The 17,230-nt window shown below is 41.0% G+C and overlaps 1 protein-coding gene across 12 annotated transcripts in view; it reads left to right on the top strand.

The window, feature by feature from the left end:
- ABI1 (abl interactor 1) overlaps positions 1 to 17,230 on the top strand; it is a gene marked incomplete at its 3' end in the record, with an annotated part of 84,878 nt that overhangs the window by 12,093 nt on the left and 55,555 nt on the right. For all 12 annotated transcript variants that reach the window (XM_081996564.1, XM_081996572.1, XM_081996568.1 and 9 more), the window contains exon 2: positions 12,107 to 12,274. In XM_081996564.1, coding sequence (XP_081852690.1) covers positions 12,107 to 12,274 — 168 coding nt within the window. The remainder of the gene's footprint in view (positions 1 to 12,106; positions 12,275 to 17,230) is intronic.

Below are 17,230 nucleotides of genomic sequence, written 5' to 3'. Positions count from 1 at the left end.
TATGTTTTTAGGGTATAACGTTTTTTTGCTACTGACACAGCCGCTTATTGCTGTTTTAAATCAAAGATTTTTGAACAGACCTTATGAAATGTAATTGTTCCAGTCCTGGTCTGGCTTGCAGCTGCTTGCATCATAGTAGGAATCTTATCTCTGGTAGCTAAGCCTTGCCAGCAGACTTAATTGGCATATAATTTGCTTGGACTACTTCTTCTGCCTCTCTTGCAGCATAGAGAGGCCATCCCAAGCTTTGAAGCAGTTTGATGTGCCAGATACGCTGTCCCACACGCTGCTCCACACTTGCATGTGTCCTCCCTTGGCCTCCCCCGTGTTTTAACTAGATGGGGGCAGGTGCTCAGCTTCCTCTGGGGTGCACAGATGTGGAGGTAGACGGCAGAGTGGGTATGGGTGGATACGTAACTGCGGCTAACTGTGTTCCTGTTGTGAAAGGACTCGTTTCTCTGCACAGCTCCTCTGTGGCTGTAATAAGGCCACTTGTCTGTCAAGCTGATTACAGATGAGATAGTAGCAACATGTCCTGGTGGCCTTACTACAAGAGCTGAAATAGAAGAGTTCAGGGGTTGTTTTACTACTGGAGGGGGAGATGGGGAGTGGTGTGGATGTGACTATTCTCATGTGTCTGGTTGCATGGAAGCGCAAGCACTGCTGTCATCTGTATGACTCTGCACCTCCTACATCTGCCTAAAGCTGCCCTCCTCTACATTGTACGTGAAGCAGAAGCAGTCCTAAAATCATGTGAAGAAGCAGCATAAAAACACCAGTGGAACTTCAACATGGATTAGAAAACTTTGCTGTAATTGTGTCTACCAGAGGCATTGCAGCTGAATTTCTAGGAAAAGTTACTCACTTGAACTACTGCTGTGCTAACTAACACTGCAGCAACTGTCTCTCCAAGGTCTTTGTTTAAAAAAACAAAACCACCCCCTCATTCCTAAATTTGACACTCTTATTTCCTATTGAAGAACTTGCTTTCTGTCTTCTGATGGTTTCTGTAAGTTAAGTTTTATCTGTTGCTCGATGTGGAGATTACCATATTTATTTACTTCTCATTACCTGCTGTCTGGGTTGGGGGGGGTGGGGGAGGGGAGAAACAGTAGTATATTACTGACTCACCATTCTTCTGCCCTTTCCTTCTCTTATCCATTCTTCTGAGCCATCTGTTTTGCTCTGTTATGTTTATGTGTGGGTTTGGTTTTTTTTTGAGGAGCTAAGTTCTTGCTTGCTGCAATTGAAATAACCGGTATTCAAATGAGCTTAGGTATGTAAGGTTTTGGAATACTGTTGCTAACCATAGGCTCAAATTTTAATATTATAAAAAGTAATTTTTCAAAAAGAAACTAGAGGCAGTGTGCTTACAACCACTATCAGATAGAAATTGTACAGTCAGGTCCAAGAGTATGTAAAAGTCTAAGCAATATTAGCAGCTGTTTATGTGATCAGATAGAAACAGAAACTAGGTTGATTTTTTTTTTCCCCACTTACATACATGTTCTTGTAAAAACAATCAGTCCTTGTATTGCAGTCCATTACTTTATTACCATGAGATGATTGTATATCCTGTGTGCTATGTGAGAGCATGCCTTGTGCTGGAAAGCAAGCTATTACAAAACTGGGGCGGGGGGGCACTGGTTTCTGGTCTAAGCACATGGTGCCAGTGTTGAGATGTGCAAGCCATTGGATCGCTTCCTGCTGGAGTGAGTATATTGATCTTCAAGACACTAAATACTCAGAAGTGTAGTGCCACAAAGTATGAGAAGAGAATTTGACCCTGTAATGGCCATTGTTTTCTTCTTTAAAAATAATGTGATGTTTGGGAACTGCCTGAATGTAAAATCTGGGCAGCAACAGTGTGTCAAAACTGCTTTCTTAAACATGAGAACTCTTCCTGAATTAGGAATACTTGCAGTCGAGATATTTGCTGGATGTCAGAAGGCCTGTGTAACTTTTGGCACTAAAATGTAGTGCCTTGAGATTCTTCCTGGAGCTGGACAGGCCTGCTAATGACTTTCCGTGCTCTCCTTCCCCATTCCCCTCTGTGCTTTGTTGTCCTGTGATGTCTCTGACATCTCCATGTGGAGAAACCTGTTGTGGTGCAGACTGTAGCTTAGAGCCTGCTTGCTTTTGGACCAACTCTTTTGCAGATGCTGACCTTCAGTATGTTGTTTGTGTTGCAAACGGCAGTTGAGGTTACCCTGTTGTGTGCGTTCAGAGCTCTGTTGACAGGCAGTCTGTGATACCAGGACATGCTGAAGTGACACTGTAATTTGATGCTTTATGCGCAGTCTTGTTGTCTTAACCTTGCTTGCTCAATGCTATCTGGTATGATTCCAGGTCTGCCTAGAGGATAGGGAGGACTAGAGAGTGAGGATCTGGAAAGAAAGGTAGTATTGGAAGCTCATCTATAAAAAGTCATTGAATTTTAGCATGTTGCTTGTCTTCAGATACAGATTTGTTCATAGAATAGTTTAGGTTGGAAGGGACCTTTGCAGGTCATCTAGTCCAACCCCCCTGCAATGAGCAAGGACATCTTCAACTAGATCAGGTTGCTCAGAACCCTGTCCAACCTGACCTGGAATGTTTCCAGGAATGGGGCATCTACCACCTCTCTGGGCAACCTGTGCCAGTGTTTCACCATCCTCCATTGTGAAAAATTTCCTCCTTAGATCTAAATCTGCCTTCTTTTAGTTTAAAACCATTACCCCTTGTCCTATTGCAAGAGGCCCTGCTAAAAAGTCTGTCCCCATCTTTCCTGTAGTATTCTGGGCTTATTCCTTCAGTTTGATTTGTCAAAATGGAGACAAAAAACCTTCTAACCGTGTGAGAATAAACTGAAGAGGTAAATAAAATCCATAGAGGTTACCACTGTTATCGATATTATGAAAAGGGACTTTTTCACACAGTATGAGTTGAAGAGCTTTGCCCTGAAACAGGTTACTCTGAGCTGTCTTAATTCAAAGGCTTGCACTGCATGAAAATCTACCCAGTTCTGATTTTTCACTTCAGTTAGGTTCTGTGCTGCTGCCACTATATTACAAGGAGGATATTAAGGTAACTAAGAAGTGCTAAAATGTCTCCTTCCTCTTCTGACATAAAAAAAGTGAAAAATAAGTCTCTGACTTATCAGTGAGCATGTCCTTTCTAGATGAGCTAAAATTTGTGAGTGGGTGCTGGCACTTAAGAAAATAAACAGAAAGACATTTCAATTTCAAGCTCCATTACAGACAGAAAACAAAAGATCAGTATTTGAGAGACAGTGTTTAAGGAGACAAATGGAATGTAAGTTCTCTAATTCCCTATTATCTGCTGTCTAGTGTGCCGAAATAATCATATGCCTCAAAGCCTTGGGTAGCTTGCTTAGTGTTGGAGAACGAAGACTGCTATAGAAATGCCAAGGGTTTCCTTTCCTGCCTGACAGTCTGAGGATGGCATTAGTGTGTATTTGGAGCTCTGGCTGATGTCTCTCATGTCAGAGCCTGCTTTATGTCAGCTCTGAAGAAATTTGTGGTTTTGATGTCATAAGGCAAATCATAGGCACTGCAAGGAAGTTAAAGGCATAATTTTGAAGCAACTGTATGTGCTAATACTGCGTAGTGCTTTGCAGGAAGGTGTGGTTTCTGTCCTGGAGCTTGTGTTGTCTAAGTCATGTTAAACACAGAAAGTAAGTCTCGGACCAAATTTCTTGAGCTTGCTGCATATGCAGTCTTGAAGCCTTACTAATTCAGTGTACAAGGGTTGTGTGAAAATGACACATGGGCATGTCTGCTGCTGTCATTTTAGTTCAGTGTAGCATGCTATTTTGGTTGTATACACAGACTACAACAACTGACATTAACAATGTATTGTGCCAGCATATATGTTTACTGTGACATCTCCTCTATTGGATTTGGCAGCAGAACTGAAAATTGTGTTTTCAAAAATACTTTAATATATACGTTTTGTTTTTTAATAGGGGGAGTGGTTTAGGCCAGAGCCAACATGAGCACTGTTTGCTGCATTGGGCAGAAAATGCTGCTAACAGAGCAGCTGGCACATATCTTCCCAGGCTCCATCTGTCAGAGTCGGCATCGCTTTATAAATCGCACTCCTATTGGATAGGTTTTTTTCTTGCTATAATGTTCGCAGCCTGGATTAAAGCAGAATTCCGAAGTTGATTTTTTTGGAAGTTATTTACTGTTTAAAAAAAAAAGTTTTGTAGGCTACTTCTGCCCTCCTTTACAGGCCTATTAAAGTCTGCATCAGTGTTGTGAATGCTACATCTTGTGGACTTAGTTTACAATGAGGATAAGGTAGTTATTGGAAGCTTAATCTCAAAAATGTGGTTCTCTGCTGTATACACACAGGTCAGAATGGTCTGGGATCTGATGATAACCTGTATCAATGTATCTGAGAAAGTTACACACTTTTGTTTAGAAACATCAATGTACATATCCATCTTGCATTTTTTTATCAGGACTGATACACTTTTACCATTGTGGGGTGTATGTGTGTGTATATATATAAATATATACATGTCCCTTAAACTCTCCTTTGGAATTAATTTCTCTTAATGAAGAAACTTTTGTCTCTCTACCTTTCCCAAAAGAGATAATGATTAGAAAAAATGAGATTCTTCTTTTTACAGTTAATCCACAGAACGAAAAGCAACTTTCAAGTAAAAGAAAATCTGCAAGGGCACAGGCAGATTTGCTAAATTGGTCTCGGCCTATAGAAATGCTAATTTGCTATCAAAGCTATTCAGGACTGGTCAGGGGAATATTATTGATGGAAATGAAGGATTTGCTTCTAGCTGATCATCTAGCATGTACAGGATTTGGGGGAAGGGCCTGTCTGAAACAGAGCTTGTGAATTATAGGCAGTGCTTGTTACACTGTCCTATGTGTTTGTTAAACTATGATAATTTGGTATGTGTCTTGACTCTTGAGATGGAATAGCTGACTAGTCAATGATTTTTGTCAAGATAGTGTTTCTAAAAAGGAATAGACTGAAATCTTGCTTGTGGGCTCTGGTGTGATTGTTGCTGTGGTGGTGATCACCTTAATTGTCTGGTGCCTCGAATGAATGCCAGCTTTATTGTGCAAGGTCTTTACCTGGGGAGAAGAGGTTTCAAGTTCTACCAGTTCCTCTGCGTTTGGTATAGCTGAGTTACTGCATCTTATCTTGGAGAAACTTGACAGACATGGTATTATTTCATACCAATGGGCCTTTTTGTTGTGGATGCTGGAAGGAAGTTCACTTGAGTTGAATTGTAGATGCTAGCCTGGCTGTGTGTGTTTGAGGATTTCTGCCTCAGTAGATGGGAAGAATTACTATTTACTGAATGGACGTGAAAGAATTTAATCATCCTGGTTTTAATTTTGGGGTTAGTATAGTGAGAGGGATCTTGGGGGTTAGAACCATTCTGAATGGTTAGGCATCTTTCCGTGCCACCCCAATCTTTAAATTCCTTCGTACTCCTGAAACAACCAGTTATTTAAGTGGTTGAGAGCTTTGATGCTTCTATTTGACACCACTCCTCACTATGTATGGAGAGGGATGTGTTGGATAGTCTATTTTATTTCTTGTTTTCACTGTCAGTGAAGGATTGACTGCCAGTTCCCTGGAGAGAAGGCCTTGGACAGGAGGTGGACATGTTCAGTGACTGCAGTATGTTGGTGGACATGTTCAGTGACTGCAGTATGTTGCTATTAATAGCTTGCAAGCTATTGGGTAATTAAAATCTTGAGCTTTCAAACCGCCGCCCCCCCCCCCCCCCCAATTCAGGAATGGTAGAAAAGTACAACACAATGACAAGTAATGGCAAATCACTTCCGTAAAACACTCGGACGTTTTTCTACTGCACATGTTGTAGTACTGGTCTTTGATTCAGAATTTTAGTTGACATTTGCCCATGCTCTGGAACGTGTGGATTTTTGGCTTTAGTTCCCCTTCACGTGGAGGCTGGGTTTGCCCTGTCGTTTTATCAGGCTGTGCTTGTACGAAGTCCCTTCCTGTTCCTTTTTCCCCACATAAATGCTTTCTTTTTAAATTTCCCACAGTTGTTTTTACTGATGATAGTAGCAATATGAATGGCAAAGCAGGTGATTCCAGTAACAAGAATACTGATGGTGTCTAATCTGGGACTGATTATGTTGAAGAAAGACAGTAGATGAAGTGTACTGGTGACCCCCTGAAGTCTTATTTGTGGTGCTATGGGAGGATGTCTCTTGTGCAAGTATGTTGGGCAAAGGTTGAGCTTAAACTTCTGAACTAACTCTCCCGATGGCTTACTTTATTTTCCAATGGGTGAATTAAGGTGCTGATCAGTGAGGAGCAGTCTGTAACTTGTAGGCAGGTAAATACCAGGCCTAGTATAGCTCTGGATATTGGGAAATATGCAGTGCATCATCCCCTTGAAATAAATGCTAGCCTAATGTGTTGCAGAGAGAATTTCTTCAATGACATTGCAGTATGGCATGAGCACAGTAAGCCTGTTCCAGGAGACAATTGACATATCTGATTCATATTCTGTCCTTACCTGTGTGGCATACATAGTGTAAGCAACCCTTGTTTGTTAAATTTTGAAGCCTTAGTTTCCCCTGCCACTCTGGAATGATACGTATCCCTTAAGGCTATATCTGTGATGAGAGAAACCCTGAATGCTCCTTGCTGAGCACCTGCTGGTAATAACCACAGTCTGTTTAGATCTCCTTGGCTGGCTTCCAGGTAGGTAGTTGGCTCCTGGAAGTTCTTCAGAATATAGAAACTTGTGGCACTTGCTGCTGTGACTTGCCAGTTTGACTTTCTTCTCTCATTTATAACTGATACTCTGCTGTAATAACTATAAGTAACAGCCAAAAAGGTGCAGTGTGTTTACAAAGCAATCTAACATGCTTCATGAACTATGGGTAAGGGGGCATCTGTATCCGTGGGCTACCCACTTATTTCAGTATATAGCTTCTCAGTTATTTGCAGTGATCTCTGGGTTTATGGTTCTTGATATTCCATGTAAATTAGACTTCTGGTTCAGTAGGTGAACATTATCTAGTGTGTATTGCATATTTAAACCTTTAGAACACATTACTGCAGCTTGCATGTGGAATACGTGGTCTAAGCCGAACATACATTGTGAATAGTTTAGGAATGCCTAAGCCTTTTGCCATTAGCAGTCAGAAGTAACAAATAAGCCCTTAAGACCAGCTTTGAGTTATTAAAAGCTTTATCAGATCAGTGAAGCAGCAACTTCAAACTCATAGACGCATCCAGAAGTTCTACATAATGTTACAAGCTCTTGTTTTAGAGAGGTTTGAGTGCTCCTGTTTTCTGAGTGGGGAAGACACTTTTCACAAATACGTTTCTTCCAGCTTGGAGTGTCCCCAGCTAGTTTTCAGGGAGATTAAGTACTGATATCTGGGAGTCTCCAAGCCACTGCCTGGGTGTACATCTTCGCCATTCCATAAAAGTATTTCTGATTGACTTGAAAAATGAGGTGCTGTAGACTGTAGCTAACTTAAGCTAAAAGTTTTGGCTCTGTGTTTTTTGTTTGTTGTTGTTTCGTAGGATTTTCTTAGTTCTGTGGGGTTTTTCTTGGTTGTTTTTTTTTTTAAGTAAAATTACATTCCTGAGTTTGGGACCAGATCTCTGAGCTAAAATGGCAAGACCTTAGTGAAGGAAGCAGAACTTTGAAACCTCAACTGTAGTTATCTGTCTTATCAGGAAGTATGCATTCTGTAAATGTCAAAGATAGATAAATACAAAATGAACAAAAGAGAATACAAATGGGCATATTGATGACTTTGGCATAGTTGCATTCTGTGAATGCTGATACGTGATAGAGATTGCTGAATCCATGGTTGTAGTAATCCTAATTTTCTCTTTAATCAATTCATGGAAGGTGGAAGTCTTTTAAAAAAGACAACTCGGATGTAAAATTAAACAATTATCTTGTATTTACTTGTGAAGCAAACACAAATGTACTGCACTGTTAATTCATTAAATGTGCATGAGCAATAACAGCAAAAGCATATAAAACTGCATGTAAAGCTGTTCCTGCAGCTCAGTTGCTGAGGGTGATCAGGCCCTTGAACAGAATGCCAAGCATCTGAACAGGTATTGGGCACTGAATAATTAACAGCTCTGTTTAGCTTCGTGATTATTTGGCTTCTTTAGGGCAGTGCTCTGGTAGTAGTTTATCCTGGCTGGGTTTTTCTGTGCTTGAGTCTGTACATACTCCAACAGCTGAACATGAAAAACGCGGGGTAAAACATGCTACATACTGAGGAGGCAAATTAATTTGTTTCTGCTAGGGCAGCCAGTCTTGGTGTGATCTGATGAGCTGCTTTCTGACCTTTGTCAAACGGAGCCATTTCTTCTGGTGGGGCATTTATTTTACAGGGAGTTTCAAGCACAGTGAATGGAACTGAAGTGAAAAGAGGGAAAACAGAGGTTGGAGTACAGGTAATGCGGGTATGGACTGGTGTGCTTGCAACAGAAAGTTTGGCTTCTGAAGATTCTTTGCAGTGTGAGCTGATGTGATTTTTGGAGGAAGCTTGTGTGTGTAATTGTATGTTGTATGAAGTAGAAGATGGCGGGAATTAGCTGAGAGAAATCTGGGAGGACAGATGGTTTGAACACAGCACAGACACTGTTGTGGGGATGTGCCTATGTGGGTGGCAGTTTGGAGAGCGGAAGAAAAAATTGACTATGTGACTTGTGAAGATCAGCTTCCGAGTGATGGGCAGGTTCCTCATCATTTGACCTTGATGTGTCACTGAACTGAAGAATCAGTAAATAAGCTTCTACTCTCTTTTTACTGTGGCAATTGCTTGGGTGCAGAATCAGTTTTGACTTGACTACAGTAATTATGTAAACTTTTTAAGGAAGCTTTATGGTACGAGTTTGCATTTGTCAAAAATACATGATATGCAGTGTGGAATGCCATGCAAATTTAACTGTCCCTTCATGTATTCTCCTGGATTATAGGAGGGGTTTTCTTTTTTAGTATTAAACCTGGTTATGTGAAAGCAATTTCCAACTGCAATTTTTACATAGTATCATGACTGTTAAGGGTGAACTGCGGTTACAGGTGGGAGCTGACTTTGAGGGAAACTTCAAAAGCTGTGATGATCTGGATTTGAAGAATACTTACTTTGCTACTAAAGGACACTCAAACTTTCATTTATATCAAGGACTACTGGAGAAACAAACAGTATCTTTGAAGCTTTTAATAGGAGATCATGAAGTAATTCTGAACTATTAGGAAAACAAGTCAGTTGGCAGCCTTTGTATTGTGTTGTCTTTAAATTTGGATAGTTAACTGATGCTCATGTATTACACTAAATTATCTGAAGGCATGTAAACATTTTAGGTTTTGCTTGAAGAGAGAGATGAAAGTAACAGTTGAAGAACATTGGAAATCCTGACTCCCTGTTGTTGGTGCCACATAGCTCTTGGCATCTCCCTCTACCCTCACTCTTTTGCTTATATCTTGCAGATGCCAGCAGTTCTAATTAAAAAATGCAAAAGACTATGTCATGTTTGTTCTAATCTAAACTGTTAATTTAGACAATTTCAGTTTGCAGTTTATCTGCAAAGCCTGGAGAAGTTTCTAACCTAATTCTGCTAGGATGTGAAATATGTTCCACATCACAATGATGTTCATCTAATCCTGCTGTCAAACTAGTCATTTGAGCAAATAACTAAAATGTTAGGTGCTTAGGCAAATGAGGGCAAGACATTTGATCAACAGATCATTAGAGAAGAAAAGAAACTTTTTATACACTGAAGTTTTCTCACTTGACAACGCTTGGTAATTGAGTGCTGTGGCTTTGTGACCTGTTAGTGTTAAGCCTAACATTATTTAGCTGAAACTTGGTAATAAGAAAACTGGCTGAGAACTGGCTACAGCTCTACACATGAGTTTATATAAAGTTAAAATCATGTTGGCTGTCAACTAATAAAAGGTTCAGTAAACCTTTTATTTCAGATATCACTGAAGTGGTTACCTGCATTTTCACCATTGTCCAGCGTGGTAGAAGTTCAAATACAAATCATCAGTTATTTTCTTTAGGTTCCAGCTCAGTAGGACGGTGTTTTTAAAGTCACTGCTAGTGACAGTTTGAAGTTTAAAATGCCTCTTTGGAAAGCTAGGGTGCTTTGGCATACTTTGTCATTAAGCCTTTAGTAGTTGTTTCTACAGATACTTCACCACCAAAGTTTGTTTTCTAAAGAAGCAAAATTACTCTTACTGATGTTTCCTGACAGCTAGAAATGTCAATATTCTTTATGTGAAAGGTACCTTTGTTTGCATTTGGAAATACTAAAAAATGGAGTTTTGCATAGTGTGGCCTTAGTACATGCAATGGCTGTTTCACCTTTAGCAACAGATTGCATTAAACTATTCTTATTGCTTCACATTGTCGAAGGCATCTGTATATGAATCCGTTTGAAGGATGACATTAACCAAGTGTTCTAATAAGTGTCAAAACACTGCTAGGAATGTTAATCATGAATATGAACAAATTTCCTGATTGGGGGTGGGAATTCACCCTTGTTTAAAAAAATCTTTAATTAAAAGGTAGCCTAGCATAGCCTGTGTTGCAGTATTTGGGTCATGCTTGCACCTTTATAACGTATATGAATAGCTTGCCTTCTGGTTCTCTCTTTAAGCAAGAGAGACAAGAAGGATTCCTTATTAGCTGTTGCATCTTTTCATACATTAACTCAGGGGCAGGTTTAACAGTTGTGGATGTTAAACTAAAATATTGAGGTGAAGAAATAAGAGGCAGGATTTAAGAATGAATGAGTGCATGGGAACTGGAAAACACAGGGCTCAGTTGAATGCAAATGGAGTTTCTTTGTTTCCTGATTTTGTGCTTCATATTGTAACTGTTGCATAGAATGTGTGTTATTCAAAGAAATAAACAATAAAAATAGACAGAAATCTAGTTGAAAGGGGCTATTAATATGAACCTCTCCTTTTGGTTGCTGAGATCAACTGACTATTCCACAAATAAATAAAATGAGGAAGAAACTATGCTAGCACTGAGTCATTGTGTACTGCAAATCCTTCCTTATGCAGTGCACCTTTCCTACAAAGGTAAGAAAAGAGAATTCTGGATAGCTGCAATTTGCAAGTTGGGTAACAAATGAAGTACATGGCTTCCACTGCCAGCTCCCAAGCTGTGATACAGGGAGCACTTCAGAATGAGGGGTGTGTGTGTATTTTCCAGGTAGAGGTGGTGTTGCTGCCTCCCATCCTGCCAGTGAGAAAGGACTTACTTGGGTCATGTGATACAACTCATGTAAGCAGTTGCTGACCTTGGACAGTAACCTGCCCTCTGACAAGGGAGCAATGCCTCAGGACAGACTGAGGACTTCAGCAAGGTGTGACTTCAGTGGGAAAGTGATTCTTTCCTTATATTTTTGCCCTTCGGGGTTGGGGGGGAAGCTGTGCTGCTTTCTGACACCTCAAAATGTGTGTCTTATCAGTCAATGATGAACTTTTTCAACTGTCAAGGAAAGTTTAAGCTTTTGTGTGTGGAGGGGTAATTTCACAAATACTTTTGCATATGGGAGCCTGCTGTGCATGCCATCCTGATGGCTCTAGTTACCCTTCTCCTGGACTGTGGGAGTAGTAGCCAGCATAGCTGTAGGGTTGGCTTTATAAGTGGCATGTGCAGTAGGGGACACCCAACTGTGGGAAAATATTTTTCTGTCTTTAATTGGCCTGGGATGCGTGACCTCATAAGAGATGGCAAGAGCTGTTGTTTCATTGTACCTGGGGAATTGGACACTTTTCGGGAAATGAAGGATTGGACAGGCTTTAGAGACTTAACTCCAACAAATCATGATAGCGTTGGTTTTTCTGCTGAATGAATTGTTTCTTGGCATGTAATTTTATTATGGTTAAATATTTTTCAAACTCTCTATCTGCTCCTTATTATTGAGAATTTTTTAAATGTAGATGCAGATTGAGTACTTTGACTGCACAGTCAGATCTTCTGGACTACAGATTCTTCTAAATATAGATTGTATTTTTTGTTCCTGTCCCTTTCCTCCCCCCCCGCCTTTTCCTGGCCTTAAGCAAACGTCTGGTTCTTTTGCTTTACAGGCTCCAGATAAAAGGAAAGCATTAGAAGAGACCAAAGCCTACACAACTCAGTCTCTCGCCAGTGTTGCTTATCAGATCAATGCACTGGCCAACAATGTATTACAACTTCTGGACATCCAAGCATCCCAGCTACGGAGGATGGAGTCCTCCATCAACCATATCTCCCAGGTAATCTTTTTTTAATAGAGGACTGACAACATTGGAGGAGGCATTATCTTGTATCTTATATTATTGAGCTGGATAGTTTATGTTGACTTCTTTGAATTCTCTGAGTAACATGATAGAAAGTGGTAAGGCTTTTTTCTTTTATGAAAGCCATGTTGTCATGACTGAAATTAAACAGTTCCTTTGTCAAGAAGCACTGGGATTATATTTGCTTTAAAACAGGAGTGAATTATTAAGATTCCAAGATCTGAAGCTGCAGTTGAAGGACGAGTAGAGGGAAGAATTCTCTTTCTGAAGAAATCCAGATAGAAGTACCATATTTAACATTGCAACATATGCACTTATCTCATTTGTTTTCATACCTTTGCAAGATGTAATTTCATGAGCTGTGTGGAGAGGGAGAGGGATTTACGTACTGCCATTACCTGCTCTAGCCAAACTCTTTCTAAGCCAAGGCAGTTGGATGAGTGAGCTGACCTGACTTGTATTGTGACTGCAGTATTGCTAGAGCTGATGCAGGGGGGACATGGAAATAAATGAAGGGAAAGTACAGGCCTGTCCCTGTCAGTGGTAGCTTGTGTTCCCTTGGCTGAAGCTTCACCCTAGCTGGCTGCTGCTTCGGGGGGAGAGTTGCTGCTGCCTGCCTTTTTACCTGATCTGGCACTGGTCTGATTGTATGGTAATTCAGCCAAAAAGAGTCTGCTGTGTTTAACCTGGAAGCGGATTATTGCATAATCAGGTGTGCGCCATACCAATGCCAAGGAAGGGAGAGACAGGATCCACTCAGTTATTTCACCTTTACGTTGCTGTTCTGAAGTGGGCTTGAGTGAGTTATTGAGGGCCCAGTGTCCACTCTGTCATATGCCCTTATTGAAATTCAGTTGGATCTTTGAGCTGTATGTCTTGTGCCTGTCTGAGACATTTCATAAACAGACCTCAGAGGAGTCAACCTAAAATGTTCTTCAGTGCAGCCAGTGAATTTAAAGTATTTGTTGGTCAACCAGTACCCTGTTAGTGGTACACCTTAGACCAAATACTTGAAAGAAAATGCTTCTCATGGCCTCTGCTGTCTGTCTCCCTGTAGGCGCTGCTGACCTCTGTTTCTTTTAGATTGTGGTTTCTAAAAATCCTGCTATTAAATGGCAGCACAGTGGTTCACTGAAAGCATGTCAGCAGGGAGAAGATTCCAGTGCATGTGGAAGGGCCCTCCTAGTAACAAACCTTTCGAAAAGGCTTGTCAAGTTCGTATGTGCTAAGGACTACACAGTTTTAGAAACTATATCAAGTATTTTAAAAGTACTTGCTACAGAAACAGGAGAGTAGGAGGAAGTAAAATTGCTGTAGATAAATTTCTTGTTCCATCAAGCATTCAGAGATTTCTTGATGCTAGGATTATGACTACCTCTGAAGAAATGACTGGATAAAGGACTGAACCTACAGCTTTCCCAGGCATTGGATGCCCTTGTATACACTGAGCACATCTTTTCTTATGTGTTTCAGAGCTGCAGTGTGTGAAGCAATTATTGTTAAATTCTCATTGTCCCACTGATATGACCAACCATGGAAAAAGCCAAAATGTTTGATACTAGCACAAAAGGTGTTAACCCTCTGTACTGTTTGCTGCCTGAAATGAAGGCACTATGCTGAAAGCTATTGAGTCACCTGATACATGAAGTGTTTGCTAAAGACTGTGAACAATCAGTGCTTTGTAGAGCTTTTGAGGAGTGTTTAGCAAGGTCACTTGCTTGTAGTTTTCTGTCCTGGTTGGTCTTTCCTGAAACTAATCCTTGCTTATAAATGAACCTCTGCAGACTAATTTTGTAGAATTAAACTAGATACAGATAATGCACACATACCAGCTCAGCTATTTGCTTTGAAATGTTTCTGCTCAAATGCTTCAACTGTGTATCTTAAATGTGCTGTGCAGTTGCTTTGAGTGTTTCTAAATTCTCCGAGGTCTCCAGAGTGTCTTTCCCCATGCTTGTATCAGTCATGAATATTTTCATGCCACTAATGCATGGGGATAAACATATTCTCAAAATGGAATTCTTCACCATGAAAGAAGTATTGCCTAGAAACAGATTTGAGGCATTGCCAGTCAGTTCTGGCTTTTGCAACATAGAGCAGATATCTGTGAAATAAGGTACAGCTTGATAGTTTTTCTGATTAAAACACCTACCTTCTTTCTAAGGAAGAAAATCCAGTGGGTCTTCTGTCTTGCAGGCAGTTTCTGTTCCCCTACTGTGTTTCAGTTCTCCATGCATGCTTTCCAGAATGGCTCTAGGCTCAATGGTTGGATAGCTAATCTTGATTAGTAGCCACTCATTATTTTTCCTAGTTATGTACCTTTTTCATTGGAGAAAAAAAGCATTCATGAAAAGTTAGGTGATGGAGTGGCGTGTTATATTCTTGTTACTGGAGCTTAATTTTACAGATGGAGAGCTTGCTTGCTTTTATAGGGGAAAAAAAGTAATTCGCCTTTTGGTTTCTTGTTGTGGGCAAACAGAGGCTTCACATAAGTAATGCTGTGGTGAGGGAGTGCTGCTCTGAGCACATGGAGGCAGCAAACAGCTCCAGGAATGGCTTTCACATAGGAGACGGAGCAAAAGCCTGCCCATCTGCATCTGTATTTTCTGCAGTCATAGTTGTCTTTCAGCTGTAATGTGTGGGTCTGGAGTGACCTGCCACATAATTATTTACTACACTTAATAAGCTCTTTGACTTGTACCCTTGAAACTGACTGAGCTTTGCCAAGCTGACTTGACCTTTCCAAGCTGCTGTGATATGGCAGAGCAGAGACTTGATCACTGTTCTGGAGAAGTCTGCAAACCCTTCCAGTATAAGAGATCATACTCATCCTGTTAGGCAAGATTTGGGGGAAAAAGATAGCTATACTTTGGACCAATGTGAGCATCAAGGCTTTGCTAAAGGCAGTAAGGTTAGCAGATGTGATGCACATCTACAGCAAGGGCCTGAAGGAGGATCCAGGGAACTGCAGACCTCTCAGTCTGACCTTGGTGCCAGGTAAGGTTATGAGGCAGACCATCTTGAGTGCCATCATACAGCATGTGCAGGACAACCAGGCAATCAGGCCCAGTCAGCATGGGTTTATAAAAGGCAGGTCCTACTTGATCAACCTGATCTCCTTCTGTGACAAGGTGACCCACCTAGCAGATGAATCACAGAATGATTAAGGTTGGAAAAGACCTTTAAGATCATCAAGTCCAACCATCAACCCAACACCACCATGCCCACTAAACCATATCCTGAAGTGAAAGGCTGTGGATGTTGTCTACCTAGACTTTAGTAAAGCCTTTGACAGTTTCCCACAGCAACCTCCTGGACATGCTGGCAGCTAGTGGTTTGGATGGGCATATTCTTTGCTGGATGAAAAACTGGATGGCTGAGCCTGAAGAGTTGTGGTGAATGGAGTTAAATCCAGCTGGTGGCTGGTCATAAGGGGTGTTCCAGGGCTCAGAATTTGGGCCAGTTAATGTCTTTAGCCATGATCTGGATGAGGGGATTGAGTGCACCCTGAGCAAGTTTGCAGATGACACCAAGTTGGCCAGGAGTTTTGGTCTGTCCAGAGGGGTCTGGACCGGCTGAGTTGATGGGCCGAGGCCAATTGTATGAGTTTCAACAAGGCGAAGTGCAGGGTCCTGCACCTGGGTCTCATCAATCCCATGCAGTGCTACAGGCTTGGGGAGGAGTGGCTGGAGAGCTGCCTGGTGGAAAAGGACCTGGGGGTGCTGGTTGACAGCCGGCTGAGTATGAGCCAGCAGTGTGCCCAGGTGGCCAAGAAGGCCAACAGTGTCCTTGCCTGTATCAGAAATAGTGTGGCCAGCAGGAGTAGGGTACCCCCGTACTTGGCGCTGGTGAGGCTGCACCTCGAATACTGTGTTCTGTTTTGGGCCCCTCACTACAAGAAAGACATTGAGGTGCTCAAGCATTCTGTGAAAGGGGAAAGGAGAAGCTGAAGGTCAGCCTGCAATGGGAGACACCAGGAAGTACCTTGGACATGGAGGTGGGGAAGGACTGAAGACCTGAACATTCACCATATGATGTTATCTTAAGGTGTGCTGCAACTACATAAACCCAGGATTTTTTCATGTACCCTGTTGATGAATTAAGCAAGACACTGTGTATTTGTGCTCTGAATGCAGTTTATGCTTCATTATGTTTATTTTCTATGTGTTTTAAATGAAATTCTAGTTTGCTGTTCAAACTCATGTTGTTAATTTCTGCCATTCTTGCATGGGTCCCTGAGCCAATGAGTTAGTTCTTTAAAAAATAAAATTAAAAAATCCTCTTGTATCTCTCCCTTCAGTCTAAAAATCAGTGTCTTTTACTAAAGGAGTTAAATTCAGCTCTTCATAGCTTGAATATTTGACAAGTGAAAAACTGCTTCTCTAAAAATTTGTGCCTATGTTCTTTTGCTCTTTTGACTTTTGTTTCTTGGTTATTCTCTGCTCTTCCCCTCCTCCTCTTGGAAACAATAGCTGACTTAAATGTGTACTTTAAGATAAAGTTTTTGCTGCTTCACTTCCACAAACTTCCAAGAGAATGAAGATGGGATGGCGAGAGTCATCAGAGGAGATATGTTGACAGGGACATCCTTGTTTACTGTGTCAATACTGAAAAATGTAACAAATTGGTGCTCACATTTATGTCAGAGCAGCTGCAGTACTGGGTGTAGCAACTATTCCTTTTTTTTTTTCCTGGACATAAACAGTTTTTAAATAGCTCAGTATTTAAATCCATGCCTCTTGAAGCATGAAGCAAGAAGTAGAGTCCTTTTTAAGAAATGGTGATTTGCACCAAGAAACACTGCACCCCTTAAACATTCAGTGTTAAGATTTTCTTCTGCATCTGAAGCTCTCCTCTAATGCAAAATAGGGACTATTGCAAAACAATATGTTCTGAAAGCATAACTTTCAGGAAGAAAGTGCATCTTTTGTA

The sequence above is a fragment of the Phaethon aethereus genome (assembly GCF_964289735.1).
Source record: "Phaethon aethereus genome assembly, chromosome: 2".
Classification (NCBI taxonomy): Eukaryota; Metazoa; Chordata; class Aves; order Phaethontiformes; family Phaethontidae; genus Phaethon; species Phaethon aethereus.
Note: the sequence above shows the minus strand (reverse complement) of the source record. Positions and strands in the feature narration are given on the sequence as shown.